The 24,419-nt window shown below is 29.1% G+C and overlaps 3 protein-coding genes across 5 annotated transcripts; 2 read left to right on the forward strand and 1 right to left on the reverse strand.

Annotated features, from left to right (window-relative positions):
• The first annotated feature begins 567 nt into the window (after positions 1–567).
• Positions 568–3,293, forward strand: LOC108758042 (metalloendopeptidase OMA1, mitochondrial). 2 transcript variants are annotated; one of them, XM_018502782.1, is made up of 9 exons: positions 568–672; positions 795–941; positions 1,149–1,509; positions 1,582–1,721; positions 1,846–2,019; positions 2,114–2,221; positions 2,286–2,486; positions 2,621–2,797; positions 3,157–3,293. In XM_018502782.1, the coding sequence occupies exons 3-9, from the start codon at positions 1,167–1,169 to the stop codon at positions 3,262–3,264; spliced, it is 1,251 nt and encodes a 416-aa protein (XP_018358284.1). In that variant the 5' UTR covers positions 568–672; positions 795–941; positions 1,149–1,166; the 3' UTR covers positions 3,265–3,293. The 2 variants fall into 2 exon arrangements, with proteins under 2 accessions (XP_018358284.1, XP_018358285.1); XM_018502783.1 differs by lacking the exon at positions 795–941.
• A 2,070-nt stretch (positions 3,294–5,363) lies between these two features.
• LOC108758041 (integrin alpha-PS3) lies at positions 5,364–11,564 on the forward strand. Of its 2 annotated transcripts, XM_018502780.1 has the most exons (18): positions 5,364–5,565; positions 6,128–6,266; positions 6,526–6,608; positions 6,735–6,888; positions 6,972–7,057; positions 7,155–7,349; positions 7,505–7,604; positions 7,696–7,897; positions 8,280–8,461; positions 8,525–8,643; positions 8,729–8,943; positions 9,020–9,233; positions 9,434–9,600; positions 9,672–9,855; positions 10,426–10,837; positions 10,929–11,031; positions 11,101–11,253; positions 11,348–11,404. In XM_018502780.1, exons 1-17 carry the CDS (start codon positions 5,452–5,454, stop codon positions 11,210–11,212), a joined length of 2,781 nt encoding a protein of 926 aa, XP_018358282.1. In that variant the 5' UTR covers positions 5,364–5,451; the 3' UTR covers positions 11,213–11,253; positions 11,348–11,404. The 2 variants fall into 2 exon arrangements, with proteins under 2 accessions (XP_018358282.1, XP_018358283.1); XM_018502781.1 differs by lacking the exons at positions 5,364–5,565; positions 6,128–6,266; positions 6,526–6,608; positions 6,735–6,888 and adding an exon at positions 11,476–11,564 and having other exon boundaries at positions 6,977–7,057; positions 7,195–7,349; positions 11,124–11,253.
• Positions 11,565–17,465: 5,901 nt separating this feature from the next.
• Positions 17,466–23,975, reverse strand: LOC108757993 (nuclear RNA export factor 1). Its single transcript, XM_018502696.1, has 9 exons — positions 23,540–23,975; positions 21,304–21,629; positions 21,124–21,210; positions 20,600–21,037; positions 20,404–20,516; positions 19,843–19,879; positions 19,244–19,476; positions 18,400–18,568; positions 17,466–18,235 (listed from the first exon to the last, which is right to left on the reverse strand). Exons 1-9 carry the CDS (start codon positions 23,607–23,609, stop codon positions 17,792–17,794), a joined length of 1,917 nt encoding a protein of 638 aa, XP_018358198.1. The 5' UTR covers positions 23,610–23,975; the 3' UTR covers positions 17,466–17,791.
• Between the last annotated feature and the right edge of the window lie 444 nt (positions 23,976–24,419).

Below are 24,419 nucleotides of genomic sequence, written 5' to 3' on the forward strand. Positions count from 1 at the left end.
TATATATACACATATATATTTATATTCATATAATTGTTGAAAAAGAAAATAAATCTTATGAGAGATAAATGTTAGTTTGACCCGTTCCACTTACATTTCGATAAAAATACATTCAATCGATGTATTGTATTTTTGTGTAAACTTTTTTTAATATATCACGGCGCATGCTCTGTCAGCTCACGTCGCTGCATTTCGTTAGATTTCCTAACCTTCACAATTATCACTTTTAGGACTTATATGTTTTTACGCTATCGTAAGACAATTTTTACTTTTCAAACTCTAATTTTTACGGAAAAGCGTTAATTGAATACATTTCTATCAAATTTTAAATGGAACATATCAAACTAAATATTTACTCTGTCATCTTACATAATTGAATAATAATGAATCCCACTTGGATTAAATTATATTGGGTATGATAATGATTTATGTGACTAATGACAATGTGATTATACTAACATCTATATATATATCTTTGTTTTAATCTGTAATATAGATGAATGCAAATAAAATCTTTTTCATGAATTTGGTATCAATATCTTTTTCCATTTTCAGCTTTCCGTTACTTCAATCATATCTTAAAACTTTTGACAAGTATATGCAGTTATCTGACAAGTCATAATCTTGAAATTATTATCCTGGACTAAAATATATAAGGACAGTATTGATTCAGTGAGTCAAATAATTAAGCAAAACTATAAATTAAATTTAGTTTGACAGATAATATTGGAAAAAAACATTGATAGCTTGTAAGAATTTACAATATACGTCTAACAGTAATATTTTTCTTAAAGGAGATGATTTATTCCTTGCCAATTATTCGGGATTAAAACAAGAACGATATAATTGATTCATTGAATAAGGCAAAGCTGCAAATTAAATTCGATCTGACAGATGATATTGGACAATAAAAGCAAGCTTTATATACATATTAATAACTTGTAAGAATTTACAGTGATTGACTTAATTGTGTCTGACAGTAATATCTTTCTCAAAAAAATTATCTATTTCACACAACAAGCGGAATAATGAACAATTATAATACTAATATCAAACTGTTCTTATTGATAGTATTTGTAAATTAATGATAATATTTTATGATAGACTGTATTTTTGTTTCCATTGTGGATATATTATTGTCCTCTTAGGCTTTATTCTCTGTCAGTATGCTTGCGATATCAAGAAGTTTATGTCAGAAAAACCTTCAGCAGAGTTATTTTTTTAATTGCTCTATAAGAACTTGCCATCGTACCTGGACATATAAGAGATCTCTCATTCAAGATAAAACTGACCATAGAAAGCCACAGTACTTAAAATTGCAAAAATGTGACTTTCGTACTACACAAAACTTGCATGTTCCACCATTAGTGGCTATGCTTTTACGTCCTGTCTTACGTATTAGTGCGTTACTCATGGGACGCAGTATGAAGAAATGGTGGGCACGCAAGTCTGGGAAAGAAAAAGAGGAATATAAGCGATGGTTTAGGGAAAGAAGCAATGTATTTCTAGGTAAGATCTTTAGGGATTACTAAATTACAATAACATATGTTATTTTATCTATATTTCTTTATTTTTTACAAGGTTGTTTTGGACTGTATAGCCTTATATTGGCTATTTACTACATAACTCATCTTAAAACTGATCCATTAACACAGCGTTTAAGATTTATAATTTTTAACAAGGAGCAAGAGAAGAAATTAGGAAAAATGATTCTTGAAGCTGTAAGTAAATTATTTACTTACGTAAATATCGTAATGTAAAAACATATTTCAAAACCTTCACAGATGTTTGTAAGAAATATCCTTTAAAAGTTTATATTATATAACAATCTTACATTTTGCTTAGCATTTAGATGTTCATAAACGAGATTTGGTACCACATTCTCATCCAGCTTACGAAAGACTCGTAAGAGTGATTGAAAAAATTCGTATAGCTAATGGAGATTTAAAATCAATGAGAGATACACAGTGGACTCTAACTGTTATTAATACACCATTAACAAACTCGTATATCTTGCCGGTACGCACATTATCAATATTATACAGCAATATATTAGCTATAAAAAAACTATTTTTACTTTGCTTTCTTTGTCTTTATTTCTTTTACTTCATAGGGTGGAAATATCTTTATATCTTTAGACATTTTAAAAATTATCGAAAATGACGACCAATTAGGTATTATTTTAGCCCATGAAATGGCTCATTCGTTGCTATCACATTCCGTAAGTAGTAACATGAATATTTTTTATGTTAATTTATAAAGTAATCGATGATTTTTATCAATAGCTCGAGGCACTATCGAATCAACTGTTGTGGGACTTTTTAATAGCAATACCTATATTATTAATTTGGGCATTATTTCCTGATATTACAGCTGCTATAATTCATATGATAGGGGAACGAATTGTGAATGTCGTGTACAATCTTCCATTCCATAGAATTTTGGAGAATGAAGCTGATGAAGTAGGACTTAAACTGGCTGCAAAAGTATGTTATACAATGACATAATAGAATTCAATATTATATTTTACATTTTATTATTATTGTTCATATGCATTTATACAAAAATTAACAGTTATATATGAATTAGAGTATCTATTATTTATCTATTCTTTGTACAGGCTTGTATTGATATTCGTGAAGCTGTTGTATTTTGGGCTACAATGAGGACACTTACAGAAATGCATACATTACCTCCAGAATTGCCATGGATATCGACACATCCTGCTCATGGGGACAGAGAGAAGAATTTAAATCAAACCATGACAAAAGCATTAGAATTGCGAAAGGATTCAGGGGTATGTCATTTATCTTTTGTAATTGTTACTGTTGACTTTATTGTACTATTTTATAAACTATCTGCTATCTCATACAATTACTTATTATATAATTGCATAAATAACATTGTATTTTATTAATTTTATTTATTTATAATGAAATATATATATATATATATATGTATAATGTATGTACATATACAGGGTGAATCAGAGTCGTTGAACCAACTTTTTACCCTATGAGAAAATTATCGACTTCATACCTAATTGAATTATAACGTGTGCAGTCAATTATTTTCTCATAGGGTAAAAAGTTGGTTCAACGACTCTGATTCACCCTGTATATATATTTTATAAAAACTTCCTAATTTGATTTACAGTGTCCATTGCTGCCTGCAGTAGATCCAAGAGATAAATTTTACAAACGATCACCAAAGGAACAAGAGCTTTATTTTAAACAAAGAGGAATAATTAAAGATGAAAACTAGAAAACACTAATATCATTCTGTCACTGTGCCTGAAGCTTGATTTTTAATCAAAATCTTTATGGTGTAAATATAAAACATATTTTTATGTAATAAAATAACACTATATATAATAAAAAATATATGTAATATTAACATATTAAATTTATAATGTATATATAATAATATAAAATTTGTAATCAATTAAATTACAAGTAACATAGTACATCTAATGAATATTTTATATATCATATAATATTATATGATTTTTTCTTTTTGTGAAAATATCTATATCTTTTATTAATTGTTACACAACAAAAGATTAGAATTACTAGAACTATAATATAGACTATATTTTATGCATAATATATGTTTTGTTATTTTTCTAAAGATTTCCATAAAGATTATTTATAATTGTTAATATTGTTATGGAATCACATACTGCATTCCGTGAGTGCGAATTTTGGACACTGTGTGTATTATATATATTTTATACGATTGATTTAAGTCTCGTATATTAATATGAACGTGTTGTGTAAATAATGTATGTTATTTTGTTGTCTCGATTTATGAAATTTATTGACAAGCTTGTTCTCATAAAATATAAATACACGATTATTTTAAATACTAAAATTTATGTTTGAGAATAAAGTACATTTTTAATAAATATGATTTATTAATTGCTGTATATTATCTTCTGTCAGTATTAATTTAAGAGCATTTATGAATAATAGAAAATATGTTAATTAATATTAGAATGACGAATACTATGTGATTTGTCGCGATTATCTTATCATCATCCTTCCTGTTCTTCTGATAGTATATTATTTCAAAACTAGTTAGTGATTTATCACGTTATTTCTTATTAATTCCTTTACTGAGTTGGATATACATATTACATTTTTTATACTATATAAGAAATAATTTTATATTGTTTTCATTGTGCAGTCTTATACATAATTAATTATTTGTTTGAAATTACTTATTGTTTTTTCATGTAGTGATAAAAGTTCGTGACGAAGTGTTTCATCTCAACGACAATGAAATTTACATTATTATTCAATCTGCTAATTGTGTCTGCGTATAACATTGATACAAATTATCCAATTTTATATCCGAACAGTGCGAATAATGCGGATCAGTATCTGTACACAAAATTCGAACATAGTTATTTCGGTTATTCAGTGTTGCTACATCATGACTTACAGAAAAATATTTCATGGTAATATGTATTAATTCAATATATTATTTTAACATTTGTAGAGCTATATATATACTAGAAAATGAGATAATCCTAGATAACAACGTATCTGTCTTGTTGACATGTGTTTGCTAAGCATGCATTGCTAAGTATGTGTTGTTACCAAAATTATGGCAACTGAGTCCTCAGTTGTTGGCAACTTGATGCCTTCACGATCTGATAATATTAAGTAGCAACTTGCCAGCAATTTGACAACTTTAAACTCATCATCATCAAAATTCGTACTATTGCCATGCATCAAATTGCCATAATAATATGCAGCATCATACAATGCTGTCGTATTACCGACAACGCACGATAACATTGACGCAGCTATCTTGCTGTTAAACTGCTGGCAATACATATACACATTATTGTCTGCATGTTGCTACAATGTCGGTATATTCGAAATCGTTGAAGACAAATCTACAGCAAGTTGCCAGCATCATAAGCAATCACAGATTTGTGAGATTTTGCTGAGACATGCTGTGCTATCCGGGATAAAAAGATTTTGGAGTATTCAAAAACTATTTCAGAAAAGATATCAAGTTTATCGAGTATTGACGCAAATTTAATTAATTCTGTTGCAATATATTTACTAGCCAATTTCTGTGTTTCTTTTTCCTTTTTTTTCTTATATTTTTTACTTTATTACAATACATTCTTTAGCTTTTTTACATAATTTTGTTGTACGTTTTTTTTTAATAATTTTGTGTATATAATAATTTTTCTTTAGAAACACATTTCTAAAACGACTAGAAAACAAAATATAATCGTTATTTTATTTATTACTTATAAAACTTAAAATATTGAAATATATACATATATATATTTTTTTTAACAGGTTGTTTATAGGAGCACCTCGTGGAAATTATACGCAGAAACAATCGACTTTTAGACTTTTAAACGAACCTGGTGTAGTTTATCGATGCAGTTTACCGGGTTCATGTGTAGAGATTAAACCGACTTTCATGAAAGACGAAGAAGTATATGTAGACCAACTTAATAGACACGTGTATGTAAAGAAGGAACATTCTTGGTTCGGTGGTGCAATGTCGATAGAAAAGTACAGCGGTTTCCTTACGGTATACATGAAAAATATAACGGGAATTAATTAAAGTTGTTATGATTTAAACATTTATATTTATAATAAGTTTTCTCAAGAAATTAGAGTTCAATTCCTTAATAAAATATTATTGCTCCAAAGTAGTCAAATCTACTGAAAATATAGATTATGCAAAGCATTTTGCTATGAATTTTGTGGAAATGTAGAATGTTCTAGCAGAATATAACTGCAGATTGCAAAAATTTAGAAGAATCTTATTTTGCAATATATTTAAATATTTTATTAAAATTGAATCTAGAAGTTATATTAATACATAAAATAAATACATGCATTATAATATGTAATGTTTAAAATATATATTAAGACTTTTAATTCTTGTGTTATAAACATGTTCTTCAACCGTTATTGAAACAGTTTAAAGTCTAAAATTTTGCGAACATTTTGAACAAAAAAAAATGTTTTGTTTGTATAAAAAAAATATAATTATTTTGTTTGTTTAAAAAAAATATAATTTTTATTTTAAAATTAAATATGTATCTTAAATAAATTTTACTTGATTAAATATTTTATATATATTGCAGATATGTGCTCCACGTATTATTCTTAGAATATTCACATTCAAGAGTACGAAATACGTGGATACTTTGCAAGGCATGTGTTATAGTGGTGAAACGTCATCGGTAACATTAAAACCGGAAAATTCTGAAATTACATCTTTTGGTAATTATTTTTTTATCATTATTTTGACTCTGGCTGCTAATGATCGATGAATTTTTGCTTACTCAGTATAGTCTGCAGCATGTAAAAATGCATGTAATTTGCCTATTTGCAAATTATTGCAAATAGGCTTAATCGGCCCTTAATTTTTTTTTTAACAATCGATTTTTGTTTTAATATATATCTTATATTGATTCGTCTATAATATATTTTTTTGTTTAAAAATAAATTTAAGGATCACATATAATATTACATTTATTAGATTTCAGCAAAAATACATGGTATGATCCAATCCATGGTTTCTCCGTTGCCTTTGCGGTATCTTTACGGATACCTTATTTACAGGTACGTAATTATAATTGTTTAATTTAATATATTATTATAAATCATTAATTCTCATTCTTTCAATATAATATTAATATCATTTAGTCAAATATTATTGCCATTTGTCTACGGCTTTTTTTTTTTAAGAAACAATATAGATCAATAAGCCGTATTGTTGGAAGACCAAATGACAACATTATAGGTAGTGTCAATATAGGACGTTTTCGGATGTACAGGTTTAATGAGATTTATAGAAAAACTACAGATAATATACCGATATATGATGATCTATCAAAATTTGGTACGAATTCTATGTAACAAATAAAATTTCTATGGCATGATATATACGAAAACAGAATTTGATTAAGCTCTATATCATAATAGGCTATGCGGTAACATCAGGATATTATTTCCACCGAAATCAACCCCTTTACGCTTGTGCGGATCCAGGATGGAATTACATAGGGCAGGTAAAGCATTCCATTTATATTATTTATTCAGGAAAAACGTTCCATCTCTTCCGGGAAGAGGAGATCATAGCATGTGATATTAAACGTTATATGATAGGTTGTTATAGTTGATATGGACGGAGATTTTATACCCCTAGTTACGAATCTTCGTGGCAGTGACATCGGCGAATTCTTTGGAGCCAGCTTAGCCAGCGGTGATTTAAACAACGACGGTCTATACGACCTTGTTGTCGGAGCTCCACATTGGGGGAATGATAACGGCAGAATTCACATATATCTGGGCAGCTCAAAGGTATAAATTTTATTATTGTATGAACCAAAACTCTCCAATACATTCTAGTATGTATAATTTTATCAATTTCTAAATAAGCCGCTTTAGTTCTATTTAGCTCAGAAATTATAAAAATAAATAATATATATTTTGTTAAATTGTTTATTTTGATATAGAAAGAGTTCGAAGCAGCCACGATTCTAAAAGGTGCCAGAGAAGATGCACAGTTCGGTTACGCAGTAGCAGTCGGTGATGTGGATGGAGATGATTTTTGTGGTAATTAATCAAAGCTGTAATTAATTTAAAAACATTTCAGCGTCAGAAAGCTCATTATAAAAATAAATGCGCTATTTTTGCTGAATTTCAGATATTATAGTAAGCGCTCCTTGGGAAGAATCCGGAGCAATTTATATTTACAATGGCGACACAAGTTTAAAAGATAAAGTAAGACCTACAATGTCACAAAGGATCACAATGCAATCTTTTAGTCATAATCCTTCGACGAAAGGAATGAACATACAAACGTTTGGATTTTCGATATCTGAACCGATCGATATTGATAACAATGGGTTAGTAAATTATTATGCAACTTTGATTTATTCATTATATTAAATTGTATTTATATAGTTAAAAGGAATTCATTATTTGCATTTTGTTATATTTTAGTTAAGTCTGGAGGAATTTTATTAAATTGTTGTTAATTCTGAACTATTTTCATTCTTAAAATTAATAATAGCAATTAGTAAAGCAGTAATTTTTTAAAATATTGAACCGTTGTTCTTTAATTTTGAATGAACCAGATAAATATATAAGATATTAAGGGTTGCAAATAAATAACTACATATGCTAATATTTAAATATATAAATAATATTTTGATTAAAAATTACGATTATTTTACGTTAAATTATTTCCAAAGTCAGTATCTATATCTTTGTCGTTTATATATATAGGTACGCAGACATCGCGGTAGGCGCATATAAATCAGGACATGTCATAGTACTTCGGAGTAAACCCATTGTAAGAACAAATTTAACTGTATATACCATTCCAAGCACTTTACAAAGGAACATAAGTAACTTTTTAGTTGAAGCGTGTGTTGAATATCAAAACTACAACATTACAAATATACATGGTATGTTAGGAAGCGTCATAGGTAATAATTACATAAATCTCAATTTATAAAAAAAATTTGCAGCTTTCAAAGTCTCTCTTATTATGGACCAAAAATACAAACGTACTAAAGAGACTTCATTAGAAATGTACTCAATGGATGTTTCCATTCATACGTGTGTGAATGCTACTATTACTCTTTCGGTAAATACAGCAAACATTGATACTTACAAAATCTAACGCCTGATTTTTAATAACGATGATTTTTAATAACGATGATATTTTGTAGAATGATATTCAAGATTTTATTGAACCGATTACCATTTATGCATCTCATGATTTTACGTACAATGATTCATTTGAATTTTGTAAGACCTGCCCTGTTGAAAGCAAAAATAATAAAATGATGAGCGTGCACGTTTTGCTTCCTTTCGACATTGAATGCGGAGAGGATAGAGTCTGCAATTCCAACATACATGGAACGATGAAACTTTGGGGGGTCAGGCAAGTGACATTTAACATCGAGTGCAATATTGAATTTCTTCGAGCAATTGTTTACGTTTACCTTAATAAAATATAGGGAAAATAATACTTGGATAATTGGTTCCAATGACATCACTTTAGAAACACATTTAAAGAATTATGCTGAGCCGGCATATCTTACAACAATCGTGTTTACTCTACCGAAGGAGATAGTACTTCGTAGTATCTTATCATTTTGTGAAGAAGACACAGACGAAGATATCCTGACGGTTATTTGCAACGTTGGCAACCCATTTGGAACAGATGAGCAGGTAGAAACGCTGGCTTGACCATTTTAGCCATAACTATAGGCTATGTATGACTTAATTATAAATGTTATTAAACATCACAGAATCAATATGATTCAATAAAAGATTTAATTAATAATTAAATTTTCTTCTATTATTTTAATGAAATTTCTTAAGAAAAAATGAAAATCTTTCTCTCGAGAAATTTAACAAATTTCTTACAGAAAGTTGTGAAACTCGATTTAGATATGAGACATCTGACCAACGGTTCTTTGCATGGACAAGTTCTGGAGTTCTTTACGGAGATACGAACTCGCAACACAAATAATGGCACGCATATGATTAAATTACCGTTGATTTTACAAAGTGAAGCTTTTTTATTGTTAAATGGGTCAGTATACTTCAGGAAAAAGAAAGAATATGTAATGAATCTTTGATGATGACAGCTGTGTCGTGTTGCAGAAAAGCGATTGAGAAAAGTTATTATCTACCTAATTTGGATAGTGATCGATCAAATATAGTTTTTCAACACGTTTATCAAATAATGAAATTCGGTGAGACACCTATAGAAGAGGCGCGACTTATCGTCAATCTACCAACGGCTATACACAACTCAGATTCTCCTATATTTTTGTATAAGCCGCGAGTGAGTATTAAACTCACATTAATATCTAATTTTTATATAAAAATAATTTATTTTAATCATTTTGATATAAATAATTTGATAACAAAACATAAAAAAAAATTTTAATAAATAATGAAATTGTAGTGTACATGCGATAAATGTATATATAAAGGATGACAATCAAAAAGTTGTCAAAATTAATTTTAATGGAAATGACCAGATTTTATGACATTACTTTTATACTTTAATACGTAGAATATTGAGGAAAATTATTTATGTAAAAAAATTAAGTGTTTTTATCTAAAAAAAGAAGTGACTTTTAATACGATTCGCCAGTCAAACTTAAATTATATAAGTCTTTTTATGCCCCACTTAAAGTGATATATAAATTTTTCTCTAAAACATTTTTCTCAAAAATTTTTTGTTTTCAAGTTATTCAGTTAAAATACTTAAAATAAATGTCGTAAAATAATATATATGTATATGTACATAATCCTGTAAAATATCACAGTAACACATATAATATCATATATACATATGTAACGATTCTTAACGATTTCCTACATGCGAGGTGTCTAACAATTTTTCCAGATTTATGTATCTGGAAAATATTACGACTGCTTATCAAATGGAGTGAATCTGATGAATATGCAGCAGGAATTTTTAGGAGAGACAGCGTCAGATGCATCTAATTTATATAATCTAGACTATAATAACGAAACGCTGCAAAATGCGACGCATGATGTATTCAAAAGAAATGCGGACAATTACATAATAACATTTGGTGCTCATATCTTACAAACATTGTACATTTTGAGAATGACGACGTCCAAAGATTCGAACGGTAATCTAACAATCCAAGAACGCGATATCGTATACGTGAACTGTTCGACATATGGTGTGAACTGTTCGACGATATACTGTGATCTGAATGCGTTAAAAACACAACAGGATATCGGGAAATTAGTGATGAGATTAATTCTCAATACCACAAAGCTCAAAGGTAATGATTGAACAAAAAAAAGAAATATTTTTATACGTAATCTACGATTGCCATTCTCTATCATTTTTTTAACGCGCATAATTATTTTAAGATCATTTTAATTTGTTTAACGAAATGAAGATTGTGAAAATCAGCACAGATGCTTATGTCGAAATCATAAAACCGGCAAATAGGATTTTTAGGATGAACGAGAGGTAAATATTTTTAAAAGTTGTCAAAATGTTGATTATTAATTATCTCGTAAATTCTGAAAGATACTGCAGTTTAAGGAACATTTATGTTGTAGACACAATACGAATGTCACGACAGAATTTCATAATACAACGAAGACGCAGAAATTGCAACTTTTGGTTGTACTTGTGTCAGTTTCATTAGGTCTAATATTATTATGTATCGTTGTTATTATATTAAATAAGGTAAATTTTTTATACTATCATTATATATCTATATATATCATTATTATTCTAATATAGTATGTTTTATTCGTCTATTATTGTTTATTAATCACAGCTAGATTTTTTCAAGAGGACAACGAAAGAAGAACTGTTCACTTTAAAATCTGATGAGGTACAAAATAAATACAATAAAATCGATAGATTAATCATGCTGAGAATTAACATGAAATCGTTTATTTATAGACAATAGAAGATGCAAAGAAAGATACAGCCGAGTAAAGAAGATATTTCGTATACTTAATTTAATTCATATAAATAGATATACTCTTTTGGATATATATAATATGAGTTTATATAATTTTTTTTAGAATTCTATCTTTCTTAACATTCAATGAATAACAAAGATTAAAAAACATTTGTGCTGTCACTAAATGAAAAGCATCAGCATTATTCTATACCTTCTACCAAACCAGAAGAGCCTCAAGATCACCTTTCCCGCATACTTATCATACTGGTCTTTTGAATATATCAGGAATCTAAGTTGTTCTTATTATTAACTTTCAATTAATAGTGCAAGGTCGCTGCGATTCATCTTGTTTTTATAATATTTTAAAAGTTATGTTCTTAGATTTGCGTAACTTTATTGCTTAAAATAAAAAATATTTTTTATTGTATATATTTATTTATTTTTCTTATTTTATTTTTTGGAATAGAAATTCTGCACGATTAACGACGTATTTTTGTGTAACTAACTAAAGATTAAATATATTTGTAATCAATATTTCAATTTATATATTACATGTATACTTATCAATTAATAGCATCGATAAAAAATATACAGATAACTGAAAAAGAATAAAATAATTTTTAAGCATTCAATTTTTAATTTTTCCATATATAATTATTAGTGATTTCATGTTATTTTATATAATAAGAAATTCATATTTTATTACAACTCTAATGTGGATCTTATACGATCAATAATATTGATCGGTAATATTGTCAGTACACATTAATGTTTTTACAACCTTATGCGATCAATATTGATAATATTTCAGCTTATTTTTGTGCACATTACGGATCTGACAAGGTCAATATTAGTATAAATATTGACATATTATCGATTCGGATTTCTTAATTCTCAAGCATTATCGTGGTAAGGAAAGGGAATCACATTATGGTAGGGGATATCACTGTGGTAGGAGATACTGATGCTATATGAAGAAATTCGGATCACTATTAGTAGCTACGTTCGACACCGTGAATCTGAGGCATTCGCTTGCTCTTCCATCTTGAAAATCGTTTGGTAATTAACATTTTTCTATTGTATTATTTTATTCGTATGTTATTTTTCTATACTCACTACCTGTTAGCTCGGCATCTCAGATTTACAATATCGAACGCAGCTAATATTCTATATAAATTTATCAATACTAACCACACATGATCAATAAAATTGTCAGTATTTGTTGGTCAGTATTAATAGTGAAAGACATCTAAAAGGCAATATTTCTTATTTCCTTTGTGTCTAAGGAATTTTTTGAGAAACAGCTTTCCGGGTCAAAGTTTATATAAATAAGAAATACATGATTATAATAAAATATCATTTTTTTAATTCATATTATGATCAAGTATTGCCCGTAAACAATTCTTATTACATCGATGCCACTTATTATTAACAGAAGTATTTACATTATGTATATCATGCAAGTTTTTTTCACATCGTTATAATTTATTAATAACATTAATAATTTTATGACATTTACTCATTTTCTCTCTCTTACGGAACACAAATAATAATGTTTATTTATGTAACATTCATTATCAATAGATTTTTTTCTATTTGTACAACTTACACAATTTTGTACATTCGCACAAATATTACGAATTAAGGATACATTACCGCTCGAAAGTATTGTATTTGTCTCGAACTTGTATATATCTTTTTTATACATCAAAATCTAATTTTACTATAAGACAATACTTTTTTTTACTAATGGACAAATACTTTTAAGCAGTAGTGTATCTATTAATCATTTTCTTCGCACATTTATCAACATAAAAAGGAATATTTAGTTTTCTGATTCACATTACACAATTTCTATACTCTATGTTTGTAAATTTTGGATACTTTGCGCATATCATTAAGCAGTCAAAATGCATACAACATATTCTTTTTTTTTTTATTAAAATTGTCGCATCCAGTATGTGAGTATAAATTATTTCTCTTTGCTTTTTCTCATTATTTAGGCGTTTACGATATCATAATCTCCCACATTATTAAGTTGTCATTAATATGTGTGATATGATTCAAATATATATTTAACAATACATCCGCATCCACACACCAAAGATTGTTGAGTTCTTCCTTTTAAGCACACAGAATGTCTCTTAATTCAAGAGCAATGCAGGAACATCCACTGTGACGATATAAGTTGCGCACATATATCGTGAATTGTAGACTGTGATGTGCTTAATCAACTGCTGTATCTCTCGCACAGATTTACTCACTTCGTTCCTAGTAACGAAGTCTATATTCGAGTGACACTGAGTTCTTCTGCAAGTGTACCAGATGATATCTGGGATTCGACAGCAATTTGATACTTTCTGAGTATTCACATAACGTGTCCCTGGACTTCGTGAAATCTCAGTCAGAAGTATCAGGATATTGTTCTGAAATTTTTTGACCATCATCCTGGTATACGATGTTTCTAACTTTTCGTGGTGTGTGTATACATGATATGGAATTCTAACAGTCTCAATAAGATAAAAATTAAAAGTTGCGTTTTACACATACGCAAAACTAACGTATATCGCGATATATAAAAAAAATTGAATTTATCACGAATATTTCCCAGTCAAATAATTCATACTCACATAATGTAAACGAGTTGTTCTACTTAATATATACCTATTTACAGATGCATGAAACTTATATAGTATTATTTGCAAATTATAAAAAGCTATTTAATTACAATATACATGTATCGCTATACATGTATACAAAGTGACAATTTTGAGAAATTGTTAAATTATACTTTCTATAAAATTGTACTATCCGTCTCCTTAAAGATCATTATGCATTATTTGATACATTTAAATATTCTGTTAATTGAATTATTGTTATACTTGAAAATTTTATAAATTTAAACGTGTATGTAAAAATCTGACTTTTATCTGTGCAATAAAATTCAATTAACAGAACAAAAACATAATTCTATGTCCGAGAAACTATATAATTTTAGATACATAGAACAATATCTTTCTTTTACTCAATCTGTTAGATGTAATCTGTAGATATAAAATTTCTTGAGTTAACTGTACGGTGATGTTAGATATAAATAGTTACAGAGAATACTTTTGTACAGGTACAAACTAAGATCTTTTTCTCTTTAAAGAGGAAGACACTTTTTGATTTTTTTATATGCGTGAAATATATATATAGCGCACGAAATATCCATTTATTTATCTAATTTTCAAGCTTTGGTAATTCTATATCACTTCTGTATTAATTTTGTTCAGAATAAATATATCACATATATATCAAATGGTATGATTTCGTGCGTCACTCTGTATATACTACATATACTGTACAGAATCCAACTTTCCTTTATGATATAAAAATCTTTTCTATAAAATCTATTTTTATTTTTTTTTTTTAAATAAAACGTATTAATACCCTTTTATTTGTTTTACCTGTAAGTTTAGTTTAACCTATATACATATATATATTATATATATATATATATAATGAAATATAAATTTTTCTTTATGTATTTTTTATAAATTGAAAAAATTCGTACTTTAGAAATCGAACCTACATTGCAAACGCTTATAAACGTGTATAGAAAATAATTATTATAAATTTTTTACACCAACACAAATGTGGTATGTAATTCTTTTTACATACCAAAAAATATTAAAACCTGCGAATCGAATATTGATAACAAAATATTACTTGTTACATGTAAAATGACTACGATATTGTTTTCCCATATTGATCATATCAAGAATCCGATTTGTCTTGCTTTTAGGTGTACATTGTAATCTTTGATTTTAATTTATACATTATATATTTATCAATTAACAGCATCAATGAAAAGTATATAAATGATTAAATAAAAAAATTTTTTTTATTTTGGGGAATATTCAGCTAGTCATTTTCATTATATATAATGATCAGTAATTTCATACATCATACATATGCCCAAAAATTTTTATATTTTTATATTTTTTTTTTATACTACAACTAATACTCTAATATTTATATTTCAAATCAAATAAATCAAAAATCATATATGTACTATGTAAACAAGACAAAAACAATTCTATGTATGTATCTAAAGTACTTTTCTAATACCGTTATATTATGTCTTAATATGTTCTTCTAGTACTTTTCTTTCTTTGCAAAAATTAAAAACTGTCTTTTGTTACCAAAGATTAACAAGTAATAAATCCCAGACAACACGCATTGTCTAGAAGACGCCTTTATGATGTTTTACTATTTAAACGTGTATGTTCTAAGAGAGACGTCTTTATGACGTTTTTACGACGTTTTTTTAGAAGTGCATGTTATTTGGAGGAGATATCTAGATGTTTTCTATTCGCAGGTTCTGATATAGGATCTGATTTAAATATATTCGTGGAAAATATGAGAAAATTGCCAAAAATCATAATAGAAAAATGGGTGCATTCAACAGACACGACAGTTAAATTAGTGCTTTTGATATATTCTTATAAATTTATTACATGATTAAAGTGTCTATTGCAATCGCAGTACTTACTGAGCGCTCACTCAAGTGCTGTGTCTGGTGAATGTGACTAATGATCTTTCTGATCAAATCATTTTTGTTGATATTTCTTACTATTTGATATTGAGATTGTAATTTAATTAAAATTATGATTTTTGACAACTTTCATGTGGATATTTATGCGCAATTTCATAAGCTCAATGTAAAAAAGACGATTTTATACATGTAATAAATTCCAGACAACAGGCATTGTCTAGAAAACCTCTTTATGATGTCTTTTAGATATCATTTAAACATTATGTTTTAAGAGAGACATCTTTATGATGTTTTTTATTAAGTCTTTTAGACATGCATGTTGTTTGAAAAATATGCTGATGTTTTCTATTCGGGTTTTGATATAAGAAATAAATATTTTCGTGAAAAACAAATATGAAAAATTTGCTAATCATAATAGAAAAATGGACGCGTTCAACAAACACAACAGTTGAGCAAGTGCTTTTGATGCATTCTTCTAGATTTATCACATAACTAAAATTGTCGTATTCTAATTACAGTAATTACTGAGCGCTCACTCAAGTGCTGTGTTTGGTGAATGCGGCCAATGATCTTTCTGATCATATCTTTCTTACTTTCTTAATAATATCTCATACTAATTGTATGATATTGAGATTGTAATTTTAATTAAAATTATGATTTTTAACAACTTTTATGGAAATCTATTACGCGCAATTTCATAAATTCAATGTGAAGAAGACGGTTCTGTATATATATCTAAAGTACACTTTTATAATAGTTATATTAATGCGTCTTAACATGTTCCTTTTTCTAGTACGTTTTTGCAAAAATAAATTGTCTTTTGTTGCCAAAAATATAAAATTTACAAGTAATAAATCCCAGACAAGACGCATTGTTTAGAAGACCTCTTTATGATATATTTAAGGTATCATTTAAACATATATGTTTTAAGAGAGACGTCTATATGATGTTTTTATGATGTCTTTTAGACATGCATGTTGTCTGGGAAATATCCTGACGTTTTCTATTTGGGTTCTGATGCAAGATTCAAATAAATATATTCATGAAAAACAAATATATAAGAAAATTGCCAAAAATCATAATAGGAAAATGAACGCGTCAACAAGCACAACAGTTAAGCAAATACTTTTGGTATATTCTTCTAGATTTATCACATGACTAAAGTGTCTGCTCCAATCATGATAATTATTGAGCGTTCACTCAAGTGTTGTGCCTGGTGGATGCAGCCAATGATCTTTCTTTCTGATCATATTTTTCTTGCTAATAATATTTCTTACTAATCACTTGATACTGAGATTGTAATTTTAATTAAAATTATGATTTTTAGCAACTTTCATGAGGATATTATGCGCAATTTCGTAAATTCAATGTAAATAAGACAAGATTCTGTTTATGTATCTGAAATACTTTTCTAATACAGTTATATTAATGTCTTAATATGTTTCGTTTAGTACTTTTTTTTCTTTGTAAACGTTCATAATCTTTCGTTGCCAAAGATATGAAATTGGCAAATAATAAATGGAAAGCGCCTGAAACGCCTTTTCCAGACAACACGCATTGTCTACAAGACCTCTTTACGACGTCTTTAGACATGCAAGTTGTCTAGAAAAGACATTCCAGGCTTTCTATTCACGATGCAAAATGCAAACAAGTATACCCAAGAAACAAATACAATATATACGGAATGAAATGGAATGAAGTTTTATGTGTTACAAGAAATTCGGACTTACAAATTATTATCACAGTGATAAGATTTTCTTACTCACATGTCTTTACTTCGCAAACGCTTGTGGTGGTATCTGTCCACGTTTGAAAAACTCTTGGAAGGCAGCGATTGCATTGTCGTAGATCCACTGCGTTTCTTGTAAGCACTTCAAACTCCATTCCAAATTCATATTCGTCTGCTGACTCAACATCAACGTCATCTGCTTCTTTACTTCGTCATCGAGTTCCGTTGGTACAGGAGGTTTTGTTACTTCTGGGGAACTCAGCGTCTCCGTTTCTGGCTGAGTTTGCTGATTCAACTGATTCAGTTGTTGGTGCAACTCCTTCAATTGCGTCTCAGATGGTTGACTAATATGCAACTGCTCATTTCGAATACAATATCCTTCACCTTCCGGGACGATTATGAAGGTGCGGTTGAAATAGCGAATGAACTCTTCCTTGTTATCGAGTTGTTGGAAGTAGCCCGTTATCGTAATGAACATAATTGTTTGCTGTGGATAAATAAAAATAAATTATGAGTATACCTTTGTCTTTTATATATTTCTTTATCTCTTATATATCTCTTCTTTATCTCTTATATAATATATGATAAACGATTTATTATATAATATATGACACATTACAGTATATGACCATGTAGTAATAAATTACTTACTGTTACAAGGGAAAGGTCCATTGTAAAAGTATTCAGCAAATGCCTTGTACGCGGCATTTCTGATATGAAAGATACAACAGGTAATCTACCCTGTTTCAAAAATTTTTGTCTTCTAATCGTATCATTGATTCTGAACAAGTTTCGATTCTCCAAGTAATATCCATTTAACCTGTAACAAAAATAATTTTTCTAATTAAGATTATGGTTGAACAATTTCTGATTGTATCATCACTTAATACTAAGAATATTAAGAATATATCCATAGCACAAGAACACTTAAAATAATTCTTTAGTCTTTTCTCGTAATATAAGAACTTTTTTTAAGAATAAGTTTATATTAACATGTAGAGACATTCCAGTGTCTTTTCGAATTTTTTCAGCATATGGATTTTCTTAATTTTCTAAAATAGCTTAAATCTTTTAAAAAGGAAGGTTTTAGATAATTTAATCGCGAACAAAATATGAAAAATTTGAACTATATTCTTTATATAAAGAATTGAAAAAAATTTTGAAATTAAAAATATGAAATTTCGTTATATCATTTTTGTACAAGAATATAAAATGTTCATAAATTATTCTATGTAGATTATGTATTGCTCGTAATCAAAATTTTGATTAATCAACGACTTTTGCAAACATTTTCTTTGACAGTTATTTACAATTACTTTCTTTTTCATATTACTTTACATTTTATTCATTATTTTTAATTTGAAAGATATCAATGGCTACACAAAAACTTCTGTATTGAAAGATAAAAAGTTACGAAACTCCCTTCCTTTTTTAAGAATAAAGAATTTTCTTATTAAAGAGAAAATAAAACTTTGCAAAGTTGCACAATACTTACTTGTTATTGTTATTAGAAGTGTTTATTGTCATGCTAAAGAATGCATGTTCATTATATGCATCCAGTAGAGGTTGGCGATTTTCACTATCAAATATCGTGAAATATTGTTGTAAAAATTGACTAGCAATTTCTTGTGCTTTTACATCAGCGACGAACATTCTTTGCGATGGAGGAGTCTTGGCAGCTTCATCCACCACATCGAAGACAATTGGTCGCGGTAATTCTATGCCATCCTGTCAAACAGCATAATAAAATGTATTATTATATTATTCTTGAGGCTTCCACAGGTGCTTTCTATATAAAAATTATGCGTTTCGCGGGTTTTCTCCGTATCCAGATCCATTCTTGGTATGCCAACGCTTGGTACACCAAGTATCAAGCTGCTCCTCGCCCTGATGAAGTGGACTGCAAGTGAAATGTTGGCATACCAAGAATGGATCTGAACACGGAGAAAACCTGCGAAATGCATAATTTTTATTACTATATTATACTTATCTAACATAAATTTTTATTATGCTTACTTTTGTTAGCATAATAAAAATTTATGTTAGATAAGATATACAATTTGGAAAATGTAACAATCTGCATGATATACTCACTAGGCGTAGTAATCTTGGGAATCTCCTTCGAACATCACTATAATTGAAAAGAAAAGGTCCACTCGGTCCAAACGATAATAAAAAAAAAAAAGAAACACAAAGTTTTAGCATATAATACAAGAATACGAATTGTTCAATTAAAATTTCCATACGTGTGCATTTTTTAAATAAAAATTCATAAAATTTAAAGTATATAACATACACCATTGACTAGAATATTTACTGTTATGATATAACAATAATTATATATTATATATATTATTAAAATAAGAGTAAATACATACTGTTATATATATATATATATAATTAAATAGTATTTACTGTTATATATATATATATAATATAATTTATATATATATAAAATATATAAAACAGTAAATGCTATTTACTTTAATGGAGAATTAAGTTTAAATTAAAAAATGTTTACTCAGAAAGTTTTCAAAATAAATATAACACGATCTCTGCCGCAATACCATCTTATAAACAGAAAAAGAAAGAAATTAGCACATTATTTTTAATACTTTTTGTTTCTCAATAAAACAAAAAGTTACAATACATTACCTAACATAGTCATTTTGTCGAGATTTATACTTGTTACAGACAGGATTTCCGGTTAACTTCAATTCGTCAAGTTTTAGATCCTTAATAGCATCTAATTGATGAATGTCCCTGATCTGAAACGTGCAATTAGATTAAAACCGAACATTATAATGTTAATGACAATTTTTCACATATTTCTTTGTTTAAAAAAACTTACTTTGTTATCGCCGATAAAAAGAATTTTCAATTTTGAGAACTTCTTGGTTAATAGACTGAGTCTCTCAATATTGTGCAACTTATTTCCTTCCAAGTTCAAGGCTTCTAAATTTGGGATGTGCTCCGCCACAATATCCAATACAGTCATCAACATAACAGGATGGAACAATGCGCAAAAGTAGTCAGAACAAAGATCAGGATCACGATGAAACTTGGACAAATTCAAAGCGTTGGTATCTTGTACATATCTCTTCCCCATTGCTTGCTTCAATCTTTCTTTTAATTTATCATCAATATCATAAACTGGAAATCCTGGTTTCACTTTCACTTGCAGTTTAAATCCGTCACTCATTGTAATCTTATAATCACAACTTTGCAATGCAACTGCCGTCTTATAATCGTCTATGTGGAAACTTGCGTCAGTTGCTGATGTCTTGTACTGTAAGTAAATTTTTTACTTTAGCCATAAGAATTTAGGATATATATTAAATAAAAAATATGGATTTTCTAAGAAATATCACTTACTAGTATAGGTACAAAGACATCGGGCGTTATATAATTCAAAAGGGTATTTATAATAAAATCCTTTTCATATTTCTGACCATATGGTATCTGTAAAATACAAATACAATAGTAGAAATTTATTTTACATCATTGTATAAGTACTTGAGTATAATAACATAGTAATCACAGAAATATACTAACGGTAACTCTATACCAACTGGATTCTCTCAAAGGAGGAGGTCGCCTAGAACCTGACTGGCCTCCCTTGAAATTTCTATTTGGCATAGGACTGTTTCTTCCACGAGAAACATTTCGCCAACCTCTATCAGATCGTTCTCTATTATTCGGATTGAGTATTACTTGTCTCGTATTATTATTAGAAGTCATCGGAATGTCATCATCCAAATTAGCAAATGCCAAATTACGAGACATGTTGTTAGGTGTATGAGTTTTGAATGATACACGATGCTTGATTGGACCATGAGGTCTTCTATCTCTTCCTTGCCTTCCAACCCGGTCATCATGACCTTAGAATGGATAGAAATAAATCAGGAAAATTTCAACAGATTTATTTCTTTGTGAAACAATTTTTTCGAACGTGATTAATTTTATGTTGATAATCTTTAATATTCAACGATCTTTTAGATTAGAGAAATTCTCTAATTTCTCAATCAACAATATATTCCAATTTCTTAATCGTGCATATGCGAGATTCCGGATTAAAGCTACTACAGTTACACTGAGAAAAAAATATAGTCAATTTTAATAAATATTTAGTTCAATACTGCCAACTAAACATTTACTTACAGTAAATATATATTTATCCAGTAAAAAAATTGATTGTTAAAATTAACATTTCTTGAATCAAATAAATATATCTTTATATTTAATAAATATTTAGTTGGCAGGATTCAACTAAATATTTATTAAAATTGACTATATTTTTTTCAGTGTAGGAATAGATTTCCATCCCGAAATCCCGGAACTTGGTGATCGTAAAGCCGCGTATTCACCTAGCGAACGAACACCGAACGAACAGCAAACGTAAAAATTTGTATTGCTGTTTGTTAGATAAAAGTCGCACAAGTTTAATTGCTACATGGAACGAACATCGAATCTGGTCGAATATCAGTATTCCGTACAATCAAGAAAAAGAATAAACTGCTCACAAATATAAACACTAATATCATTCGCGTTCGGTGTTCGTTCGCTAGGTGTATACATGGCTTAATATGTGAAGCCACGCGTCGTACCCGAAAAAAACTGATTCATCGCGTTAATTCATTGATCAATTTCAATTAATAAATTACATCTAAATATATATTGTTCAAATATGATTTATTAAAAATTATAAGTAGAATAAGACTCCATATACTTAAAAATATTAATAAATTAAAAGGGTGACGAGCCTAAAAATACAGAAGTAGAAACTAAGAAAAATATGTGACGACAAACAATATTTGTATAAATTCGTATTTAATGCAAAAAACACAAAACATAAAAAAATTAAAAAAATAAAACAATGTAACTATAAAAAACAGACGTACGTTTCTGTCCATTTCGGACCATTTTCAATGTTAAAATAAAACAATATGACGAATAAATAACTTCAAAATATAAATTTACAAAAGAAAAATCTTATTCTAATCGCAAATTTATCATAGCTCCAAAATCAGCAATCTCGCTTACGGTAGAAAAAACATTAACTTTCCATATATGATTTATTAATTCTTTCTCCGTCCGAGATCTAGAAATTATTCCAATATCTAACAAAATATTTGGTCATATTATCTCGGTGTGATATGCTATCAATATAAAAACGAGTTTAGCATGCTTTCTTTCCGAGTAAATTATTTTCTAGGTATTGCTCGGCCGACTCTATCAATGTGTGTCGCAAAGAAGCGTGTAGCGTACAAATCACGTGAGTGCCAAAAAAAACTACGCAGTCACAGCCTTAGTATGGTGTCCATTTTGTTTCTCCGCGTTCAACGCTAATGGCCACGTAAATGAGAAAAGATGCGAGCAAACGAATGTTCTTAGATGGGGGGATTAAATGCGGGAGAAATTATCGCATGGAATAAATGTCGAAACAAACACGGAAGGTGTGTTCGCGTCGCATGCTCCAATATGCTTCTACTTTTTCCAATCGTTAGCTCCTACTCACTCAAACGCACTCGTTAGAGACGTTAGAGTGAGTAGGAGCTATGGTAGAAATGTTGAAGCATGTGACTTGTGACGCGACAAAGTCTAACGAGACGTTACAAGCACGCGAGAATCGGGTGGTTCAAGAATGCATTACGTATTGCATGATATATCATTTCATCCTTCTTCAATATTCAGTGAACAAGGATAAGACGAGAAATCATGCACATCGCGCGTAAAATGGAACGCATACCAAATCATACGTAACGGGTTATAAAACTGGAGAAGTACTCACCAAAATAACCTTTATCCTCGTTTCCTCGGTTGTTACGACCGCCCCACGACTTGTTCGACTTCTTCGGCATTTTTCTTTTGGTTTGCGTTGCCTCTTTTTTTCGGTATGAAGTGAGAAGACGAACAGCAAAGGGTCCTTTTGTCCTTTATTTGCAGCAATTTACAGCAACTTGTGCAGCTATGTACAGCAATTTGCAGCAATCCGCATCAACTTGCACAACCGAGCTCAAAAAATTCACTCCCCACGTATCACTCGAGATACAAAATATTACAAAGTACTACAAAATACTGGAAGATGACAAAATAAATCGCATCGTATAACTTCACGACTTCGTACATATAACAACCTCCAGAACTTTTGCATTGACTAATGAATCAGAACACGGCCGATACTTTCGAGAGATCGAGAACTACCAAAGCACGTCCAACACCTTCGAGAGACCGAGAACGACCCAAGCGGGAGACGCGACGCGATGCAGGACGCGGGGGCAGCCAGCGCTTGCGCGCATGCGCAGAAACGGCCATGGCTACGGAGAAAGGGATGCCAGTACAATACAAGGCTCTTGTGATTGGTTGGGACACTGGAAATTCCAAGGTACCCAAGCGCTCGAAACTACCTAGTTGCTGAGATGACTACCTTCCACCATCCTTTTGTTGCGAAATACTCGAAGTTTTAATGGCTGCGTTCAGCGGAAAAAGCAGCTTTGCAAATATGTAAAATTTTTGAATATGTTTGATTTATAACCTAATCAGAAATGATTATAAAATAAACATTAAATCAATGTCAATCGACGTCGATTTGATGCTTTCAATGTCGATTCCATTATCAGAGATAGCGAATTTTGTTGGACGCACTCAGCATCCAGTGGAGCCTTATTATT

The sequence above is a fragment of the Trachymyrmex cornetzi genome, unplaced genomic scaffold (genome assembly GCF_001594075.2).
Source record: "Trachymyrmex cornetzi isolate Tcor2-1 unplaced genomic scaffold, Tcor1.1 scaffold15, whole genome shotgun sequence".
Taxonomy (NCBI): Eukaryota; Metazoa; Arthropoda; class Insecta; order Hymenoptera; family Formicidae; genus Trachymyrmex; species Trachymyrmex cornetzi.

Bases quoted from the DNA above. Each gene is read 5' to 3' on its own strand.
- LOC108758041 (XM_018502780.1), top strand. From the start codon at position 5,452: ATGAAAGACGAAGAAGTATATGTAGACCAACTTAATAGACACGTGTAT. The intron at 8,944-9,019 runs GCAAGTGACATT...AATAAAATATAG, and splicing joins ATGAAACTTTGGGGGGTCAG to GGAAAATAATACTTGGATAA. The intron at 10,838-10,928 runs GTAATGATTGAA...AATTATTTTAAG, and splicing joins CAATACCACAAAGCTCAAAG to ATCATTTTAATTTGTTTAAC.
- LOC108758042 (XM_018502782.1), top strand. From the start codon at position 1,167: ATGCTTGCGATATCAAGAAGTTTATGTCAGAAAAACCTTCAGCAGAGT. The intron at 2,222-2,285 runs GTAAGTAGTAAC...TTTTATCAATAG, and splicing joins ATTCGTTGCTATCACATTCC to CTCGAGGCACTATCGAATCA. The intron at 2,798-3,156 runs GTATGTCATTTA...TTTGATTTACAG, and splicing joins AATTGCGAAAGGATTCAGGG to TGTCCATTGCTGCCTGCAGT.
- LOC108757993 (XM_018502696.1), bottom strand. From the start codon at position 23,609: ATGCCGAAGAAGTCGAACAAGTCGTGGGGCGGTCGTAACAACCGAGGA. The intron at 21,211-21,303 runs GTTAGTATATTT...TGTATTTTACAG, and splicing joins CCAGTTGGTATAGAGTTACC to ATACCATATGGTCAGAAATA. The intron at 21,038-21,123 runs GTAAGTGATATT...ATTTACTTACAG, and splicing joins ATGTCTTTGTACCTATACTA to TACAAGACATCAGCAACTGA.